Here is a 22,210-nt window from a genome sequence, read left to right as displayed (position 1 = left end):
GCTTACAGATTTGCGGATGTTGACACGAGGTTTAGGAACAGGTTTGCTGGGCTTGCTGTCAAAGCTCTCAGGCAGTGTGGACGATCCATGGCCGCTCTTCCTGGCTTGCAGGGCCAGCTGGTAGGCCACCTCGAAGGCCTGGCCCAGCGTCAGAATGATCTCGTATGCCAAGTTCTGACAAGAGGGCAGGGAAAGGAAGAGAGAGGCATTAGCACGTAGAGTGATAATACAGGAATTGTGCTAAGTCGCAGCACTGACCACATCAAAAGCAGTGAAGACATGGCAATAGTGGTGACTGGACTTGAGGTCTTTGGTGATGTAGGCAAATGTAGACAGATCCTCGGGATCCTGAGCTGCGCACGAGATGTTCCGAATCTCGTGCTCGGCGATGATGTTCTGCAGAAGACGAGGAGAAAAGAAACAAAGGCAGAAAAACAGAAGCAGAAAGATAAAGGAGGTGCTGAGATGCTTATTTCAGTCGAAACTGTTGATTATCTCCAGTGAGCCACTTTGTGCAAAAACAAATCTGATTTATTATTCATCTCATTTCATGCATACCAAAGCTGTAATCACTGCAGCTCTATTCTAGTTGTGTGGAGTTTTCTGGAGTCACTGATTTGGAATTTGTCCTCTGGTAATGTCACTGGAGAACACTCAGACTTTGTGTTGTGGTAATTAAAGCACATCTGAGTGCTGTGAACTGGAGAACATCAAAGACCTCCAGAAAGTTTAAGTGAGAGAAGGAGAACATTCGGAAAACATGAGGCTGCTTTGCACAAAATGTGGGAACGTTTTCTTGACGCTGAGCTGAATGACCTGCTTTCTGTAGTCTTCAGCCATACGTACACAGGGATATAATGAGAATGCTAATGTTAGAGGAGTGCGTCTGGGTCACAGCTACATCCGTCTAGTAGGGTGTTGATGATGCCAACGTTCCAGCCTATGAGGGGGAACATCTGTGGAACTTAAAAAGAGACACGGTGGCAAATGTGTCCAAACAAACACGCTCCAAGCTGAAATAAGTGTTTTGATCGCTGAAGTAAATTTGCCGTCGTCATCAAGCCAGCTGGAGCCGGTTTCTGGGTCGTTACGGGACGGTTTCCACTCCGCAGCTGCATGTTGAAACTAGCAGGCTGAGTGTGACAACAGCCTCTCAGAGACAGAGATACAGGAAGTGAGAGGAGGAACGTAGTCCAGCTGGAAAAGGTTCAACAACATCACTTGGATTCTCACAAACGTTTACTCGCGCAGCGTCAAGAACATCCCGACAGGTTGCTTTACGGTTTGTTTCCGCCAATGATCTCCAACGAGTCGTGACATCAGAGGTCACCGCCGTAGCGAAACCCTCGCTGTGCAGGACGTTTAGCATCTGTGTTTCCTCGCCAAAGCATGAAATATCAAACACGCTGTTTGAGACTCAGGGAGACTTTCGCCCACCTGCCGCGACACCTGAAATAAGCCGTCGCTCTAATGACCATCCCTGGACCAGACAGTCACACATCCGTGTCCCGACTGTGACAGTTACGAACCACTGCTTACTCTCAAATACTGTGTGAGTGTGTGTGTGTGAGTGTGTATGTGTGTATGACAAGTCTTTGATCTTTAACCTGAACTCGTGCTGAATGGGAGCAGAAACAAAGATGTTGCATTTCTAGTTTTCTTAAATGTCCTCGTGCTTTACTAACGATGTTCGTGTTCATCTCAGTTCATCTTCAGCTTCAACACAGATGGCCAACCTTAGCATGCCGTCACTGTGAGGTGATGTTCGCCATTTAATAATAAGACGACTGACCAGAACAGCCAGAGATGGAATCTGAACTTCACTCCTTCTTCTGGGTGTTGAAGCAGAAACAACAACAGCAGCCGGCTCCTTCTGAGTTGTACTTCAGCGCAGGTGAGAGTTGCTTTACCGTGTCTTCACATAACATCGTCACAATGACAGAAATCGCTTTTCCCGTCTTAGAGTGGGACGTGCTGGCACCACGCTGGCTGCGCGTCACTCAACTGTCACTCCAGATGACGCACAGATAAAGAGACGTCAAATTCTCCTTAATAGAGGTTGGAAGGAACAAACATCTAAGAGCGGCTGACAGTTTCCATCCTTGTTTAGATTTTCTTGGTGTCCAGAAGCAGGGCGACGCCTCTGAATGTCACTCAGGTTCAAACGCCAGACCTTTCGCGTGTTATTTACAGCAGACGTCACAGGAAGTGAGCGGCGTGCCGTTACCTTATTTGTGGCATCGATGAACTTGACTCCTTTGTAAGACACGGAGAGAATGATGGTCGGCACTTTCTTCATCTGTTCTGTCGACTTCTTGGAGCGCACAAAACATGAGAGGTAGAAGGAGGAAGAGGAGAGAGGCAGCAATGACTCGACTGTTATTGAACTGTGCGTGAAAGAAAAGACAAAAACTCCAACGTGTCCCTGGATTAGCTCATCAATCTGCCTTGCTTTGTGTAATCCTGCAGACATGATAAAGACAAATACAGGAGGACGATGGCCTGCAGAGGTCCGGCCACGTGAGGCGCCTCTTGAAAAACAGGCGCTTCTCGATTACATTCCTGAGCTCCATCGACTGCAACGAAAAACCCAACAAGCCCATTAGCATTCATCCACCTGCTTTCCTTTTATGATCACGCTGGCACGTTACGTGTCACTATCCAGCGAGGTGCTGAGGAGGATCATGTGATTTACGGCAACATTAGCATCTCGCTTCTAGACTCCCTTCCCCTGCCAAAGGATTTAATGTATTCAGTAAACTAGAGACCGCTATCATTTCCATCTCTGCTCCTTCCTCCGTGCTCGGAGCGTTCAGTCCTGCCCTGCTGCAGAGCTGAGACTGGTGTCACTGGGAGATACCCAGTTAGGTAGTGGGGGTGGGGGGTGTTAAGCATCCGGGGTTCAGGGCAGATGCACTCACAACAACACAAGGCAGATTGATATGATTTGTGACTGATTATAAGCCACCGAGGAATAAATAGAAATGAAGATGTTCTCTGATGATGCAACATAAACAAGGGGGGGTCTTCACACTGCAGCAGCATGAGATGAGAATGACGGGTATGAAGTGAGAGGCTGGAGAGGAGTGTGTGTGGTGGGGGGGGGGGGGGAACAAAAGACATGAATAGCTTCAGTCTGATAACGGCGGACAGGAGGGACATCAGGTGATTGGAGGTGAAAGCTGGGTTTGTAGGCCACCCAGCGAGAATATTCGGGATTAATTCCTCAACAGGCTCCATCATGAAAGGTTCTGCTGGGAGTCTGACAGCACTCACGGGCTGTTTTAGGGTCAAGCGTGTTCCTTTAAAGGTCGCTGTCAGCGTCCAGCCTCTCATATCAAGTGATGATCCACCATTAGGGGGTCGGCTTGTTTTAAAAGGATCTGGGGGTCTTTATTTCAGTGGAATTGGACTCAAGCGGTTCCATTCTGACCCAGCTTGATTAAAAGACACTTACTTTCTATCACAATGTGAGTTTTATTTCCTCAACTTCCTTGGGAGTCCCTTTTATCAAAGCAACAGTCCTGAAACCCTTCAGTGGCCAGTTTGTTCTTTTTTAAAAGTACTTTATTTTTAAAGTACTTTACAAGATTTACAACGTTTTACAGTATTTTCATGTCCACAGCACTCCAACAATATCTGTATGTTTTTAAGTGAGAGAGGGAAATGGGATTAATAATGAAAAAAACATGTGAACGAGGCGAAGAGATAGAACACATTTGCTCAATTTAAATAACTTACAGCTGGAACACACAAGGATCAAAGCCTCTAAAATAACCACATTGAAGAAACCAATTATATCTGGTGGCCTCAAAATAACGGCCACTCAAGGGCCCCGTGCTCCAGTCTTCCCAGATCCAGGCAATAAATATTGATATCAATATTAATATTAATATTAATAGAGGCTGCTAAAGTTTATGGACAACAAATAAAGTGTGAGTCTTTCAGGTGTGGTTTTTAATCGAGTGCGAGATGGTGCTTTACCCTCATCTTGGCGCAAGCATCTTGTGTGGACTCGGTTCCTCTCAGCTCTTTCACCAGCATGGAGCCCAGGTACTAGTGAACACACAAACACACACTTAGTCAGTCACTCCACATCTCCACCCGGCACTGCAACTCCAGCTCAGGCCCAGAAACCTGTCCAGAAAACCTTGAACCAGGAAGTGTGTGGTGTGATGGCTTTGCTGAACTGGTTGATAGTAAAGCTGTAAAGATGAATATTCAAAGTTAAAAACCTGGCGAGGCCTCAGACGCACAGGAGTCCCAACTACCTCCTGCAGATAAATCGAGCTGGAGAGACGCTGGCGGTGGCGGCGGCGGCAGCAGCAGTGTCGCCACCCGTCAGCTGTCAAGTCTGCTCGTTACTGTGATGCAGAGGGAGACTGATGGACTAGCGGAGACGTCTCCTGCAGCGTCAGGTCCTGACTGGTGACAGCTGCTTTGTCGTTGCTCCTAGCGGCGACGTGCCTTCGCCGACGGAGACCGGCACTAGTTAACGTGGACCCTAGATCACTGACACTAGATCTCATGACGTCATTAACCTGGTCACCACAGAGCTTCTTTCAAGGGAATCCATGGCCATGCTAACTAACTGGCTGGCCTACAAAAATGCATCACCCCTGTTAATTATCAAGAATATAAAATGATCATTTAGTTTGGCTCGTCATTTCTGGAAGCTGTGGCTCCAGTGTGTGGTGAATCATTAAACACAGAGACCAGAGTGATTATGTCAGCCCCCCCCAGAGGCCCCTGGAGGGACAGAAATGCTTGAGTGTCTCAGTTCACTCGCTCTGGGTGCGACTTTGTGGTCTGACGTTCTGCACCAGTAGGATCCGATTTAATAAGGAAGCTACTAATGGGGACATGGTTTTACAAGAACAATGTTTATGCTGACATTAGGCCACTTAATGGACGTGACATTCCCCACCTCACAGTACCCTTCCCACAGGAGGAAGGGCCCTTATTCCCTAAAGTGGCCCCCTAACAAGGCTTTTAGTGCATTAGGAGAGAATTATTTACAGGGAGTTTCATCTCATCTATTTTAACGACTCCCAAAACCTGTATGTCTACCTCATAGGATTTATCTTTCATTTAATTACCAATACATTTGATTAAGGAGGAAAAACAACCTTTGGCTTTGTGTGATGAGCCGCTTTTCACGCGGCGCAGCCTGGGACTCAGTCGTATTTGCTGACGTCTGGTCCTTGACGGATACCAGGGAGGTCGTCTGAGGCTGTTTATACATTGTCTTGACTCCAGCTAATGATGTTAAACTGCTGTTGTGTCTTGCATTAACCTAGAAATTGCATTACAGCTGTGCAGAGGTCCGGCTGCAGCCCACCATATCCTGTCTGGCAGCTGCTGTTAGCGGATGCGGACAAAAAAAAAGAAGAAGTTGAAAGTGGAAGAGAGAGATGTTGAGGTCGGTTAGCTAGCTTGAGCTAATGTTTTCTGGAGATTGGCATTTAAAAAAACGGACCAAAAAAAACCTCCAGGTTGAGCACCGAACTGTCATGCTAGTTCAGTTGTTTTAGAACTGCAACATCTGCTGAGAGGTGAAACGTTTCCAGGGCAGATTCAGCTGCTCGTCCTCAAACTCCACAAACACTTTTAACTTAAAGCAGCTTGTCGGCATGGTTGAACGTTAGGTGCTTCCAGATTAATATGAAAGACACGCAGTCGATGTTAAGATAACATCAGTTCTTCATGATGTCGCTGGTGGTAAAAATGTTGGAATGTCTGTAAGAATTTACAGTAAATGGATTTTGCGTTTCTCGTGTAATATTTTCGACCCGCGTTTGTGAAGCGGCCGTGACTGAAGATGCTGAAAGTGGAGAAAAGGCTTGTTGTCTGGAGGCTGCGATGCTGGTGAGAGCAGCGCTGCTGATCCTGTGCTTCTGGCCTAGAACCGCGCCGCGCTCTCTATTAAAACAAACGCTCTCCTCTTCCTCCCATCAGTGTCTTATCCGTCTAATTTACTCTTATTCACTCTCCATCTCCCTTCAGCTTGCCAATATTCACCCTGAGCGCTCTGCCTCCCCCTCTGTAGTGGCTCCTGCTCATTTATCTCACTTTCTGAGCTTTCTGGAGCCAGTTGTCCAGGGACACCGATCGTTAGAGATGTTGTCATAAAAGGTTCCATGAAAGCACCACACATTCCCCTGTTGGCCCTCCCTCGGCGTGTTCCGCGTATACGTGCAGACACGCTGGCGGTGTGTAGTCGTACATCTGTCAGGAACTTAATGGTGCACGCTGTTGTTATCAATCTTCTGAGGTGAGAAAATGAAGAGGGGGAGATGTTTTAAGGTGGGGGGGGGGGGGTGTCGTGGGATACTCTATCATAGACTGTACAAACGCCATCATGTTCCTCGATGAGCGTGGACGGCTGGTGAGATGCATCGAGTCGTCCAGCCACCTTTGTCCCTCGACACGGCCTCTTACCGAGGCACCGAGCGAACATTTTCCACTTGTTTTTTTTCCCGATGAACCAACAAAGCACCACTTTGTTCTTACTTTTCTTCTTCTTACAAGGGAAAAACACAGGCAAAACAAAAACAATGCTAATAATCTGTGTTTCCTGCAATGCTCTTCTTTGATTTTCACCAGGACAGACGGCACAAGGACGTTCAATTATCTTCTTCAAAAAAGTCAACATTTTATCTTTCATTTTGGCGAACTAACTTACAGAACCAAGATCAAAGTAGTCACATTCGACACGGTGACACAATGTTTGGAGTTGTCATAGCAACACATCTTTATGCCCTGTGCTGCGACAGAGCCTCGGCTATCCTGGCATGTCTGCTCACCTGCTTACAGGTGTGGCGTGTTGCTTCAACTGGGAAAACAAACTGTCGACAGGCGAAGGAGCGTACAGCTCCTCCTGGCCCCGCCACAGCCCGGGTCTCTGAGATTTCCTCCTCTGTGTGGTCAGGGCAACGCCACATCATCAGCTTGCCTGGGCGCCAAATTGCTGACCTGCCATGACGAGGTAATTACTGCTGCCCTGCCGCCGCGCTGAAGCCCAATCAGAGGTGCAGGGCTGTATCGGTGGTCACGTGGAAACGTAATATCCCTTACGTAACTTTCTACACTCGCCAAAAGTGCTGAGAATAACAGAATATAACCCACACTGAGAAATCAGCCTGGTTAACTAGCCCTCGTCTGACTTTCAGTTTATAAGGATGGTGTCCAGAGTTGATGAGTCATTTTAAAGCCCCAAATTCAACAGTTCCTGGTTCTCAGCTCTGAACATTTTCTAGATTCCGGAGTCCTGTTAAACACAACGGCCTTAGTTATTTGGATAAAACAAGCACTTGGACAACAGGAGCTTGAGTGGGTGGTTCTTTTTCTTTCTCTTCATTTTCTCTCACATTTAATGGACCACACATTTAATCCATTACCCTCGTAAATTTCGTAAACATTCAGCTGAACTGCAGAATGTGAAAAAATGAGCTTTTTTCGTAGAAGTTTAAAACGTGACAATGTTTGAGTACCAATATTGAAAACATCTCTGTGAAAGGAGCCCAACAACTGCTTGGTTTGGGGGTGTATTGAGTAAATTAGCATTTCTATCAGGTAGAAAAATGAATTCGCAGCTGTGCTGTAGACGTAAATGCACTCACATAGGCTTCGTAGTCGCAGGACTGAAAGATGAGCTTCTCGGGGTGATGCTGCCAGTACTGCACCGGAGTGGATGAGGTGGCCTCGTTGGGTGGACGCAAGGTGATTGGCTCGCACCATTCGCCCGCCTGAAACAACCACCGGTAACAAGACGCGAGGTTACAAGATGCAAACGTGACATCAAAGTTTGTGTATCCCGTGTTGGCACAACTGCTCGGCCTAATAAGTGTGTGAGCGGAGAGAGGGAGTGTCATATAAGAGCTTTCCTGACTGAACATGTCTTCAAAGGACACGCTTCAGAGAACATCCGAGAGGAAATTAAAAATGTATGAATTATGCCGGGCTTTAAAACCTTGCCGTATTTCAGCTCACTTTAAGACTCTTAGCAGCAGCTGACCACTCTGTCACCCTGTGAGCTCTAACAAATCCGATCAGCATACTTCTCAAATGACTGTGGATGCTTGTTTTTATGGTCTCTCCTTCTTTTCAAAACGAAACCAGATGCTTCTGTTGTGGCAGAGACTGGCTGTGTGAGTCCTGTGGGTGTTTATCTGATTGCTTGTGTGTTAAATCCTCATCAGGAACTTGGCGAGGGACCGTGGAGGTGAGATCCGCTAATACGATGCAAAGATGTTGGATAAACAGGCGGCGGGGAAGTCAAATCTTTGCTAAACCACACTGGCTTAACAATATTACACCCATCCTTCCTGTAATCTTTCGCCCTGCTGGGGGACTTCACTCAGGGGCCACAAATGTGTCGAGTAGGGCGACAGCCATAGCACTTGTAGTTCCTATGCGAGCAGAGCTGGCTCATTAGTGCCACCTCTGTGCTATTTTGAGAGAAAAGGGGGTGTACAGAAGGAGCGTCACTGCGAGTATGTGTGTGTTGAGAGGCTGTGTGAATCATACAGCGACACAAAAAGACCCTAATCATACTCAATCAAAACACAGCTGCCTCCTCAGATGTGTGTGTTGGTGTGTGTGCGATTGTTCTGTTGATCGGAGGCTCTAATTTATCATTTGGAGGAGAACACAACGAGCTGAGGAGAGGAAGTCTAAATAAATTTAGTGGAAGTTGTTCATTTGCCAACGAGGAAGTTGAAAATACATGTTTTTCTACACTGAGACCAACATTTATTCTGAAAACTGGGAGATTATTTGTGTAAATATGATGCACATGTGTAGCGTTTACCTCGTTAATTGTGTTTTTTTTATACTGCCTCCTTCTATAGATCACAGCTCGTGGTGTAAATCTCCTGTTTCCTCAGGTGGAAACACTGATTTGATGATTCGTGATATATTTTTCAGGAATAACAGGCCTATGAAGTAGGGCTGCAACGATTAGTCGACGTCGCCAATGAATTCCATTGTCGACTATGGTCGCCAGACACGTTTTTCCAACACAGTGAGGCATCTCACTTGATTATAATCTCCGCCGAGAGTCGCTCATGCGCAGTAGCGTCTCTGTCTCTGAGCGGTAACATACAGGAATGGCGGTGTCAACATCAGGTACGCGTACCAAAACTTCTGAAGTTTGGGAGCATTGTAGCCTGGATACGGCGAATAAAAAGACTACTTGGAAAGGTTGCAAAGCAGACCTTGGTGTCATGGCAGCACCTCGGTGATGCGGGAACATTTAGAGAGCAAGCACGTCGGGCAGTTGAACGAAACGGAGTCTGACTCGCCTCGGTGAGAATCAAGTGACATTCAAGCCAATACGGTTTTTATGACACACACTGGACATTCTATAAGCGGATATTCGCTATAAAACAGAGCTTGAGCGTTATGCCAGACTGTGCCTGACAACCGTATTTTCAATTAAATGCATGCAGTCCGAACACTGGGCCTGATTGGTTTTGGATCGGACATTTTTATTAAATTTTTGTACGAATCCGCACTATGTCCAATAAAAGATGTATTCTTCATTGTACCCATCTTTCTTGAGTTTATTATCATTTGCCACATAATTAAATCAACTTCATGCTAAATTTAAGAAAAAATTAATAATTATCCGATTAGTCGACTATAAAAATAGTCGTTAGTTGCAGCCCTACTAAGAAGCCCCCCTCTGACTGGCTGACATCCTTCATTTAGGGTTATTGCACTTCCATGACTGGAAACTTATTATATTCTTGCTACTCTGAACTAATGAGAGTAAAAAGAAGTCCTGATATTCTCAGAGCTGACTAAACTAGATCTGAGGAGCTAAAGACTTAATTATCAAGTTAATAATGAACGGTTTGAGCTTTGCTCCTGCAGGAGAACGCGGTCCTGAGTTGGAGCTCTGCTGACAGACGCAGCATCTTTGAACTGGAACTGCTGACAGAAACTTGAGCAGTCCCTATTCTGAGTGGATCATTTGTGTAGAACATTATTGGATGTCCTCAGCCAGTCTGGTGGATCTCTGCTGCTATGACCATTCATAAGACACCCTGTCATCTGTCCCTCTCTTCTTCCCCCTGCCTTCATTCATTCCTGTCTTCCTCACCATGCTGACTTGGGCCATCTGTCGCTCCAGCTTGGATCGCGGCACGTCCTCGAAGTAGTTGTCATTGCTGCGCTGCCTGCGCCGGGCATCCGCCTGCATGATGAGATGCTGCACGTCCAGCGATCCACCCGGGACACCCGCTGTGTACGCTGCCTGGCCAACTGATGGGCTGAGCTGAGGGGGAGTGTGGTTCCCGCCGGGCTCCTGGGACACACGGAGGGGGGAGGGAGAGAAGAGAGGTTTCATTCATCATTTGAAATTGTGCTGTGTCACTGCTGCAAGTACAATAAGTAGGGCAAATGCATTCACTGCACACTGTCACATCTTATTATTCAGCTACAGTGCAGCCACGCTGCTGCGCACCAGTGTCTAAACCAGAACCTGGGAGCAGGAGCGGCTCCGATGGGGTGTCAGCGGGTAGAAGTAAAGATGTCATCTGCTCAGCACGTAAACAAACTACAGGGCCGGTCAGGCTAAAGCAGCACGACAAGATATCTGACCTGAGAGTCCTGACAAGGTCCCCTCGTCCCAGGAAGCTGAAGGAGCACCACAGGCCTCCTTTCAACTGGAAAATGACGTTGGTTTAAGAGGCTTTTTTCAAGCTGAGCAGAGATCAACATTCCCATAAGACTCAACACTTTTATATATTTTAATAGAGTAATGGTCTTTTACTCTGGAAAGGCCGTTATTTCTCCTGAGGGGTTGTTCACAGTTAATTACATGTGAGAAGACTCTCAGTTGAAGAGGCTTTTATGGGCCATGTTCATTTATCCCATCACACTCAGCTGTCTGTTTGAAGTAAAAGTCCTCCGCTGAAAGTAAAAGGCCATCGAACACATCATTTAACCCCATGTTGAGGCGTCCGGCGTAATCTTGTTTTTACACTGGCAGCTCTTTACTTCAACAGTGTGAAATTATGGCTGAAATAACTGCTTTATTAATTGGTTGGCTGCGGAGCGAGCGTGAAAGCCTCTGAGACTGCATATTGTGGTGTTTTGGACTGTTGCTTTGACAAAACAAGCAATTTAAAGACGCTATTATGGGCCGCGGGCTAATAGCGACCAACGGTATTTCCTGGCGTTTTATAGATTCATGCGGAGCCTCAGACGTGGAGCGGTGATTTTTTTTTTCTTTTTTCTCGTGGGAACATTGTACATGGGAACATTGTACATGGGAACATTGTACATGGGAACATTGTACATGGGAACATTATGTTGCTCGCAAAGTTTATGCGCAAAAATCCACAGATTAATTTGCTTTCAAAAGACTAAAGAACTTTCACTTCTAAGGAATCCATGTCTGCAGGCAAGTGAAGGCACCATATCTGTGCATGTCAGTAGGAGATTAAAATAGGGAGAAATCACATGAATCGTTCCTACTTTTGGATGAGTGGCTTGGCACTGCAGTAGGATTTGTGGATGCAACATATATGATGATCCAGCAAGACAGAGAAACAAGAATTACACTTCTGGGGCTCCGAATATTACAGCAACTAAAAAAGAAAAAAAATCGGCTGATCCAAATCATAATGTTGCTGCAGTGAGTTAAATATCATCTCCCACAGTTTGTGGATTTTGGAGGTTCAAAAGCACCCAAATCTGCTAGCGGTGCTGATGTCACAGAGAGCCACCTGGTGAAAAGCAGTTCCTAGTTATTAGCTTCACGCTTGTAGGGAGGCCAGACATTTATGGAGAGATTGAGGCGGAATGGGGGGGGGCCTCCCTCGGAGAGCTAGGCCTGGTTCAGTACTCAGGGTTATCATGGTCCACACAGCACCCAGTGGACTCAGTGAGACTCACCCTTAGGGAGATCGCCCGCGGAGGTTTTTGCGGGGTGTCTTCGTGTAGTCGGTCCCCCAACGAGGCTAAGATCCGTTTTCTGTGTCCGATGAGACTAATCTTCAATACCTGGAAGAACACAAAGACAGAAAAACATCAAGCATGGAGGTTTAATGATGCGCTGCAGCTCATTTATCAAGCCAAAGTACCAAACAGCTTCATGAATGTGTGTGTGTGTGTGTATCGGACACAACTGAAGCATATTATAGCTCACTGAGTGACGAGATGTGTTTGCTCTGTCTTCTCTGCAAACAGCTATGAAATGTTTGGTCAAAATCTCCTGCGCTAACACAAAATGATGATGACTGCCACTTTCATTTGCATAATTTCAAACAGCTTTTCTAGAGAGCGAGCGTTCAAAGGCTTTCAGGCGGAATGATAACTGGATTATATCCACATCTGCAGAAAAAAAGCAGCATAGAGGTAAGAGATTATCATCATCATCCTTAAATGAAGGATAATGGCACTATCCAGAGAAGAGTTGCACAGAGGAAAAGCAGAGAGCACCGCAGCCTACGAAGGGAAGTGCTAATGAGTGCATAATGATATAAAAAGCCCTTAGCAAATGCATGCATCATGCCATTATTATTATTATTGCATAACCAGCGTGGCTCACACTGCTGGGCTCAAGCTGTTCTGTGAGTCAAGTCTATAATCCAACGTAAAACACACATAGGCTAGGAGGTACCTTTGCTGTGCGCGCAGACACACACACACACACACACACACACAGACGCATAATGCAGAGGCGGGCACGGAGAGACTGATTCAATTAGTTGGTAATTCTGTTGTAATTTCCTGCTCCGATCTTTTTTCTTTTTTTTTTTAAGGCAAATTGATATCAAATTATTATCCAGTGAGGCAGGAAATGATCAGAAGAAGAAAAGATCGGAGCCGTAGATCTGAGACTCAGGCTGCATTTAAAGAGCCATACTTCACCCAAAAAGTGTGCCTTGTCTTTCAAGTACCGCCACATGGGTGCCTTGAGCACACTAAGATGGTTTTTATAAACTGTCACTTGGTGAATTCCAGGATGCAGCGACGTACAGTGGGGCAAACAAGGATTTGTTATGGGGCTGTCGCTGGGCAACACGGACTTTCAACTCCCCCCACAGATTCTCTATTGGATTGAGGAGCAGAGACTGGCGAGGCCACTCCAGAACCCTGAAATGCTTTTTACGTAGCCGCCCCTTCGTTGCGCGGGCGGTGTGTTTGGGATCACTGTCATGCTGGAAGGTCCCGCCACGTTTCATCCTCAATGCTCTCACTCCTCTCCTTAATACGGATCAGTCGTCCTGCCCCCTTTGCAGAAAAGCAGCCCCAAAGCAGAATGTGTCCACCCCCATGCTTCACAGTGGGAAAGGTGTTCTTGGGATGCAACTCAGCATTCTTCCCCCTCCAAACACGGCGAGTGACATTTTTACCAAAGAGTTCCATTTTGGTCTCATCTGACCACATGGCATTCTCCCAATCCTCCTCTGGATCATCCAGATGGTGTCTGGCAAACTTTAGACGGGCCTGGACGTGTGCTTAAGCAGGGGGACCTTTCGAGCACTGCAGGACTTTAATCCATGACGACGTTGTGTGTTACTGCTAATAAGCTTTGTTGCTGTGGTCCCAGTTCTCTTCAGGTCACTGACCAGTTCCCCCCGTGTGGTTCTGGGCTGTTTCCTCTCAAGATCATCTGTACCCTAGGAGGTGAGGTCTTGCATGGAGCCCCAGGTGGGGGGTGATAGTCAGTGATTTGGGATTTATTCCATTTTCTAATAATTGCTCCAACCTTGCTTGCCTCTTGTAGATTGGCTCAGCCCAGTCTTGTGCAGGTGTACAGTCTTGTCCCAGGTGTCCTTCCACAGCTCTTTGGTCTTGGCCATGGTGGAGAGGTGTCAGTCTGACTGTTTGAGGGTGTGGACAGGTGTCTTTTATACAGATATCAAGCTTAAACAGGCGCCATTAATACAGGTAATGAGTGGAGGACAGAAGAGCTTCTTAATGAAGAAGTAACAGGTCTGTGAGGGCCAGAACTCTTGCTGGTTTGTAGGTGCTAATACTTATTCTCTGCACAATTATACAAATAAACAGTTGAAGTGTACCAATGATGAACACCACAGACCTCCCATCTATTAAGTGGGACAACTTGCAGAATCAGTGGCTGCCAAATACTTGTTTGCCCCACTGTCCATTTGCTTGCTCTGTCATGAAGTAGTTATTGAAGTAATCATGAGAAAGTACCACATACAGCAGTAGCTGTGACTATAAATCAAGACAAAACTAAAAGCACTGAGATCTCTCTCTCTCACACACACACACACACACACACACAAACTGAACAGTATTTGCTAGAACAGTATCCTTTATAATATTACATATATTTATACTAACTTTAATTAACCCGTGACCTCCATGATGGAGTTATTCACACCTGTTGTTGACTTGATGAATGAATCCTAAAGAAAGAGCATAATCTAAAATCCTCACCTGAACTAAAAACATCAGATTTGCTAAATCACAAGTAATTTACAGATTAAACACACAGTGGTGACGTGTTCAGAGCCGTTTGTGTGTTAGCACGAGTACGTAATCCCAACGAGGTGGAGGTGGAGCCGGGACCCAGACAGAACAACGGCTTTTCTCTTTGTTGCATCGGGCTCGTCTGATGATGATGATGTCATATCGCCTTGCTCGTTTTTACACTGACAGCCATGAATTGAAATCTCACAACAAGAGTTTATTTCAAATCTGTAATCAAGTATTGATTTTTCCCCAGACACTCATTACACAAGTACAAACACACACACTTGGACTCCTATGAGAGCGTCCATTCTTCCTCTGGTCACCAGGCATCTGCTGCCTGTGCCAGTTACTGGTCTCTCTAAAGAGACGGTCTGGAACATGGCAGCCCTCCACAGGGATGCTCAACGCTCCGCTTGCACCTCCTCACACCAGAACACAACAAACTCCTGCCTGCTTTTATGAGGCCGCTGCTGGAGGCCTTCCAATAGAGTCATGCGTGAGAGAATGTGCGTTTGTGAATGTGTGTGCGTGTCTTTAGAGCAGAGGGTGGTAATTAGCCTCGATGTGAGGCCTTGCTGCAAGTGTAATGATTCTCCCCGCAGTCTTGCCTTGAGTCAGCCCAGACCAGACACACACACACACACCCGTACTTCATCTCTTCAGTCAAGGCCCAACAGAGGCGCGACACTGCGCTACATCTGCCGGAGAAATAAAACAATACAAACTTAAAATGAGCAGCGTCGCCTCGGGTGCAAAAACTTTCCCTCATAAATCTAAACACGCAAACAGAACATAAGTAAAATATTTCCGATGCATAATGAAAAGTGTACATATGCAAAAATATGTAAATAAGCCTCATCTGATATCGCAGGCTTGGCCTTGTTCCTAACATCACAATTAAAGCTGGAGGAGTTTTACATATAAATGAACAACGAAGACTACGCCAAACAAGTTCACCCAGCGTAGAGAATCACAGCCAGATAAACCTCTCTGCATTCAGAGCACAGCCTCTACATCTGCCACCAACTTCTGATTCCCCTGACATGAACAACCTTTCACTGGTTTGTTATGCCCAGAGTCTTCCAGAGAGCAGTGTGTGAAGCTTGTTGCTAGAGCCTCCCAAGATTCACCACATCAAGTCTCCGAGTGCAGGTTTAGAATGTTCCTGAATACGGAGAGTTGCATCCCATCTGAACTGACCTTTAGACCTCAACAGAGGAGAGAGAAAGTAACAGCAGCGGTGGAGGAGTAGCTACCAGTCTGCCAACAAAAAATAGATAAATAACACCAAGAAGAATTCTGGGAGAAAGTAAGAGAGGATGCTTCAGACCAGTCCAGCGATCGATGGTTCGCAACAACATGGATGAAGCTGTTTCTTGCACCGAGGGCAGCCGTGATGTCACACCGCTGCTCTCTGATCGGCTGGTATGAAAAAAACAATTGGTTCATCGAACAACTCCCATCACTCGCATCTCTATTCCTCAACTATTGGCCGAATCTGATGTGCACTGTAGTTCGCCGCCTGTGGTACAGCGATGTGTGTGCGTAAGAGGACAGACGTTGTGCGGTCAAGGAATGTTGTCCCTAAAGAAAAAGCCTGTCCAACTGGAATGCAGAGCACCAAAGCTGTTACACTGGCAGCAGCGGGTAAAGGGACGTATACACTTCAGATGGGTGTTTGTGCTGGTACTGGTACCACAGCAGCACCTTCCTCTGGTTCCACCACTGCTGCTGCTGCTGCGGCGCTGATTCTCCTGACAGTGGATGAGCTGAACAGCTACGGCAGGTGACTGACTAGACCTCAGTGTCTCATAGAACCAACATAAAAATAACCCAACTAGCCCTTCAATCTAACCTGGGGGGGGGGGGGGGGGGGGTAATCCCACTGATGTACATAAATCCAACACAGCTGTGGAGTCTAGCAGTCAGAGGGTGGATACCTGCCTCCTACCCTTGAGGGACATACGGTACTGCCTGCTAGCTGCTAATGTTGCTAACACCTTGCATGGCAGCCCTACCCCATGAAAACACTTGCTGTATCTGTTTCACGTCAAACTATGAATGAGAAAAAAAGGGGAAAATCTGCATGATAAATGTTGATATGTTCATAAAAAGCAGCCATAAAAGAGTTGAGCCCCACCGAGGTTAAACTACATCCTCCGCTTTTCTGTCCTGCATGGAGATGATGTATCTTAATTGTCAGAATTAAACGGATCAAAAGGAAGCCCAGAGTAGAGCTGGGGCTGCTGGGTACTGACACTAATTGGTGTAGTATGGCTGCCCAGTGGTCCCTCTGCCAATCTTTACTTACTCATCTTTTCCCTCCAACTCTGGATCTTCTGTCACAGCTCACCACCTCTTTCTCCCCTACGTCGGCATCAATCGCTCCCTCCACCTCCGTTTGTCTCTCCTAAGTCTGAAAGTGCTGCTTGAATCAGGTTTTTCTTCCTGTTTCAAAAGATCCTTGAGGCCTTCACTTTCTAGCAGCACTTAACTCACCTTACGTGCTCTTTCAAAGTAAGACTGTGTTCTCAGTCGCTTGTTTTAATAAAACATGACGTTAGTTTCATCGTCATAGACTGTGGCTTTATTTGTTTGTTACTGACTCGTAACACATTTTATATATATATACATATGTATATACACACACGTGTATATATGTATACATATATATGTATTTTATATATAGCCAGCAAATATCAAATATTCTTTTTTTCAAACAACTGCTAGTGTCATAAACCCATTTACCCTTTGTCTTTTATGAACCTGTGTGTGTGTGTGTGTGTGTTTGTTTCATCCCAGTTGTCAGTACTGGTGTTGATTCCCACTTCTACTTCTCTCCAGTAGCAACTGCAAACGCGCTCAAGACAAGTTCAGGATTCATTCTGAGACGTATTCTCACATCAGGACGTATATTTGAACTATAAAGTATTCAGTATTACCTGGATGAAATATCGCTCTGTGTGGAGGTTATGAAATATTCAGTCTACCCCTTGAGGGCCGATAGCGTGACACCAGTCCTCGCATTGCTGTTTCATCACACACAAAAACACACATTCTAGAGAGAGCACATCGAGCCTATCTGTGTTACACTTATGCAACAGCATCTACTTTAACTACAGTAGAAGCCTCAACCTCAGCCTCAAGTTCACCTGTCACCATGGCAACACAGCCGCATCAGTAGGCACCCACACACACACAAAACACACCCCTTCCCTCCCCCTCTCTTGGAAAAAGAAAAAATCCTACACATGCACGTGGCTGTGTTCTCACACACACACAAACAGCTGTTTTAGAGCCCGGGGAGGAAGATTATATTGTTATCCCTGAATGGATGAGACTTTGAATGCGACCCGACCATTATTGCTAAACACACTCGCAGTCTGATTCCTGACTGCAGCATCACGGCACCATTTGCATGTAAATGATATTCATAGCAGCTGTATATACTGACAGGGGAAGTGTTCTGCCGCCGCAGCAGCACGCACTCCGCTGCGCCCCTTCCCTCCGTCGCATCCATTCATGTGATATAACCTTGATAGCGATGCGCTCCGCACTGTTGTAGGTGTCAACAGCACTTACACATCTGGGAATAAAAAAAAAAAAAAAAAAGTCTGCACACTTTCCCCCAGAGCTTTCACAGACGCTTACATGTCAAAGTCCAACGTGACCGGTCCCTATTTACCTCCTACTTGTATAAATAAACACCACGACCATCAACGTGTCACTTGATCTCCTCTGACTTCCTCTCTTGAGGAACAAATGTCTATTTTTCTGTTTTTTTTAAGAGGAGAGCAGTGCAGGGATCTGCTACTGCAGCATCCCACCCTGCACTAAGACTGCAGAGTGAAAATTAATCACACCAAACTTCAAAAAGTCAGAGTAGTTATTTTTGGGAAGGAGTTTTTATGCCATTTTTCCAAAGCTACTCAGCCTTATGTGGTATGTTGCGTATGAACGAACAATTTAAAAAGACCGGAAGCGAGAATTACAAACTTATATATAACAGACACCAGCGCTACATCGTGAAATTTCTTTTTTTCCCCCGCAGTAACAAGATGAACAGTGCTATGAAAGCAGATCTATCTAAAATCATAACTATATAATCTTGGAAGTGAAACAATCATTTATCTAAAAATGAACATTAAATCCCGAACAAGATGGCTGCTGCATGGCTCCGCCAAGGCAATATGGCGTCTGGCTCTTGATCCATTCCAAAATATAACTGACTGTTCCTCAGCCGCTCCTCTACCTCCCCAGCAGCATCAGTATTCATCCACCACTTTTTCAGTTCTCCTGCTGACGGTCAAACCAACGCTGGGAGGTTATAAAACCAAAAGTGTGATCAACAATCGGAGATTCCAGGGAGGCCGCTCGGATTGACGATCTTACTGCAGGATTCACACATGGAAACGTTGGAAAATCTCTTTTACTTGTGTAAACGAGCGCAAGTGCCTGTAGCGGTACGATACCGACCACATGAGAGTGTTTCAGTAAGAGTTAAAAAAATTACTATGTTGAATATTCTATAAAATGTGTGTGAAATAGTCAGGCTCTTTGTCATGTGACCTGATGGGATGGGTCCCACTCCCTCCATCTGTCCCCCAGTGGCGCCACTGAGCAGCTCCATCATCCAGTGAGGGTTACTCACCCTCCGGTATGGCGTTTATTACTGTCGTAGGAGATGATTTGGGGTCCTGTCCGCCTCCAGTGTCTCGCCACGCTGCGGTGTGTTTGTCTGCTCTGGGTGTGTCTGTGTTTGCCAATCAATCCGCTAATCCTGTTAACAGTCCTGTTAGCCCAGATTGAACAGGCTTGATTAACGGATTAGCCGTCTCACATACGGCTCGCGGAGCCACGCTTTCCCACAGGCATCTCCTCTGCAGCCTGCTGGCACCTCACTTACCAAATTAAACTGCAGATCTACTCTTTGGGATTGATATATTTTTTTATGTAAACTCTTTTACCTTCGAGTTCCGCAGGTATACAGGAAAAGAGTACAGGCAAGAAGCTCACCAAACACATCGCGATATATTGCGATAATTTACTGAAGACGGAGTTAAAAAAATGCAACTTGGTGTGTAAAACATCTCCCAGTGGGGTTCACCGAGATGCTGCTTGTTCAAAATCACAAGCGAAGAGCATCAGAAACCTTTTAGACACAAGAGGAACGCAAAATAACTTGATCTGTTGGTACGGATACTACGGAGAGTAAACGCTGTGTAACGAGAAGGGGGTCAGCTGAGATCATGAGTGATGATAGGGACACCAACAACAACCTCTCTCATTCAGGAGACAAAAAGCCTTTTCTCTGAAGGGGGGTGGGGAGTCAGCTCACTAGAGCAGAAACCCCAGCCAGGAACCAACAGTCCAGTTCCTGACTGTGCTCCAGCTAGCACAGAGTTTTAATAGTGGGGGGGGGGGGGGGGGGGGGGGGGGCAGCGAGGAGTCTCTCATCAGCCTTTCTGTTGATCCTGCGCTGACTCACCTCACTGTCCCCCGCATCACCCTGCTAACCTCTTTTCCTCGCTCCCCGTTTCACTTCATATTTCCTTGACCTCACGTTACCTTCCTGCTCTCTAAGATTCTCTCCTTTTTTATTTTTGGACTCTGTTGCACCCAGATGGCAGGAGGAGAGACCACAATACAAACGACAGGATGAATAGAGGGCTTGTGGTTGTTGCGCAGACCTTCTTCTCTTCAGCCTTGGCAACGACATGTGATTGGTCCACTTTGTTTGTTAGCTTTCATGAGGTATATTAGCTCCCGCAGGCTCTCGTCAATAAGACCGATCACTTCTCCCCCGCGGACTTCGAGGTCGTGACTTCGGTGGCATCGGCAGACTTCTGCAGCCCCGCAGGCGTCGCCTCCTCATAGAGGGTTTCGGGCTCAACTCGGCATCCCGCCTGCTCTGAAGACGCCCGCATCGATTTCTCCAGATCAAAGAATCAGTGGTGTAAGGTTACTTAAATTGCCCGGGTCAGAATACATTACAGGCCGATTGAGTGGTTATATCGATCAAAGAAAACAGGCACCGTTTGTCTCAGTGCCATGTTGGGGGCTGAGCACAGGCGGCGGCGTCCGACGATGACATATTAACCTTCTATCCACTCAAAGTCCCACGATACCACAGGTCACTGCTTATATTGAGACAATTACTCTTGTTTTGAGCTGTGTGACATTTTTGAATATGCAAATGATGCAATAATGTGCATTAAATTGCATACAGAACATAAATTGTGTTGGGTTTGTAGTTCTTGTCAAATTTTTTTGAACACATTACATTTTTTTCTACAGGCTTTTTAGATGTTTCTTATTATTGCTTGTTAAATTAGAAAGTTTGGTCATAAATACTCTCATTTTGCCTTTTTTGGACTGCATTTGATAGAGATCATCAGCAGTTGCACTTTTAGGGTGTATGTTCAGACATCTCGAATGTTTGGAGTCCGAAAGAGCAACTGAAGTGAAGATTTTTGGTTTTCTGTTGAATCACGTCATAAATACTGCAAACAATCCAGTACTAGAACACAGACACTTCAGTGTATTACATGCAAAATAGACAATACTGCATCAAGGCTTGAGATTCCACAGATACTGTAGTGTAGGGGTGGGTTGATCTTGAGTACTTGGAACATCTCTGATTACAGACGACTCTGGTTGGCTTGTAAAATCACTACAACTGGGAGGCGTAAGCATTTTCACTCAATATTGGATCAATTCTAATCATTTAGACTCAAATACACGAGGAATATATGACCCAGGTTGAACAGTACCTGAAATATCGATGTGGGTTTGTGCAAGAAAGAGAAAACTGACAGTTAGCCAATAACCCTGCCTGAGCTCCAGTTTTATGTGGGGGCTGACAACAAAGTGGCCAAAAGTCCAAAGTAGCTTCCATCTTTGTTATACTGCACAGACGTTTACGGCAGCCACGGCAGGAGGATCTTTCACTCTGATTATTGATATTTGTGACCCTGAATGCTTCATCACAGCCAGTCCTTCCTCTGCTGTGTCCTCCCCTCCATCCCTCAGCCGCTGTGTTGTTTGGAGGTAAAGCATTTTGGCCCAAATCGTTACTATTGATCTGCACGGGGTCCTCAATAGATTACACACACACACACACACACACACACACACACACACACACACACACACACACACACACACACACATGTGCACGCACACGCGCGCTTGCAGAGAGCACAACATGCATCCCTTATGACCGTGGCTCAGCAGCTCTAACATACATTCTTCCACACACGCCGTGGGGGTGGGGGTGGGGGGCACTTCAGGGTAACCAGAGACCACTGGTTGCCCAGCAACCAGTGAGCGGAGGGTTGTTGAAGTCAAGAACGATGTGCTGAAAATGATGACCACAGGAAGGCTCGTTAGTGTACCGCAAGAACAGGCAGCCAATGAGAGCGAGGCATTAATAACCCCGCCCACATGGAGACGGATACGTGTCCATTAATAGACGGGGAACTGTAACTATGACTGGGAGCATATAGGGTGTGTGTGTGTGTAGGTGTGTGTGGCGAACATAGCAAAATGCAGAGCAAGATTAAGGTGGAAACAAGATCTTACAAGGCTGCTCATCTAATGATACACACCCTTGGTAGTCACACACACACACACACACACACACACACACCCCACCATACACGTAAAAGCCCATGGACTGAATTTCCAATAAGATGAGAGAGGAAATTGTGTATGATATTTTTCTGGGTTAATAAATACTTCAAAGCCT

At 46.1% G+C, this 22,210-nt stretch overlaps 1 protein-coding gene and 1 long non-coding RNA gene across 8 annotated transcripts in view; one reads left to right on the top strand and one right to left on the bottom strand.

Moving 5' to 3' along the window:
- Window positions 1-21,015, top strand: part of LOC147262786 (uncharacterized) — a 50,463-nt gene extending 29,448 nt beyond the window's left edge. For 2 of the 3 annotated variants that reach the window (XR_015112480.1, XR_015112479.1), the window contains 2 exons: window positions 1,717-1,894; window positions 20,084-21,015. This is a non-coding gene — a long non-coding RNA (uncharacterized LOC147262786). The remainder of the gene's footprint in view (window positions 1-1,716; window positions 1,895-20,083) is intronic. The other variant, XR_015112481.1, reaches the window with a different exon arrangement.
- Window positions 1-22,210, bottom strand: part of anks1b (ankyrin repeat and sterile alpha motif domain containing 1B) — a 216,610-nt gene that overhangs the window by 8,305 nt on the left and 186,095 nt on the right. For 4 of the 5 annotated variants that reach the window (XM_086201956.1, XM_086201951.1, XM_086201954.1 and 1 more), the window contains 7 exons: window positions 11,908-12,015; window positions 10,109-10,312; window positions 7,623-7,748; window positions 3,985-4,056; window positions 2,228-2,314; window positions 259-396; window positions 7-174 (listed from right to left, as the gene is read on the bottom strand). In XM_086201956.1, coding sequence (XP_086058082.1) covers window positions 7-174; window positions 259-396; window positions 2,228-2,314; window positions 3,985-4,056; window positions 7,623-7,748; window positions 10,109-10,312; window positions 11,908-12,015 — 903 coding nt within the window. The remainder of the gene's footprint in view (window positions 1-6; window positions 175-258; window positions 397-2,227; window positions 2,315-3,984; window positions 4,057-7,622; window positions 7,749-10,108; window positions 10,313-11,907; window positions 12,016-22,210) is intronic. The other variant, XM_086201952.1, reaches the window with a different exon arrangement.

Source organism: Aulostomus chinensis, chromosome 4 (assembly GCF_037954235.1).
Source record: "Aulostomus chinensis isolate RoL2024-O1b breed Wild chromosome 4, RoL_Achi_v1.0, whole genome shotgun sequence".
Taxonomy (NCBI): Eukaryota; Metazoa; Chordata; class Actinopteri; order Syngnathiformes; family Aulostomidae; genus Aulostomus; species Aulostomus chinensis.
This window is presented reverse-complemented; position numbering and strand designations above follow the sequence as displayed.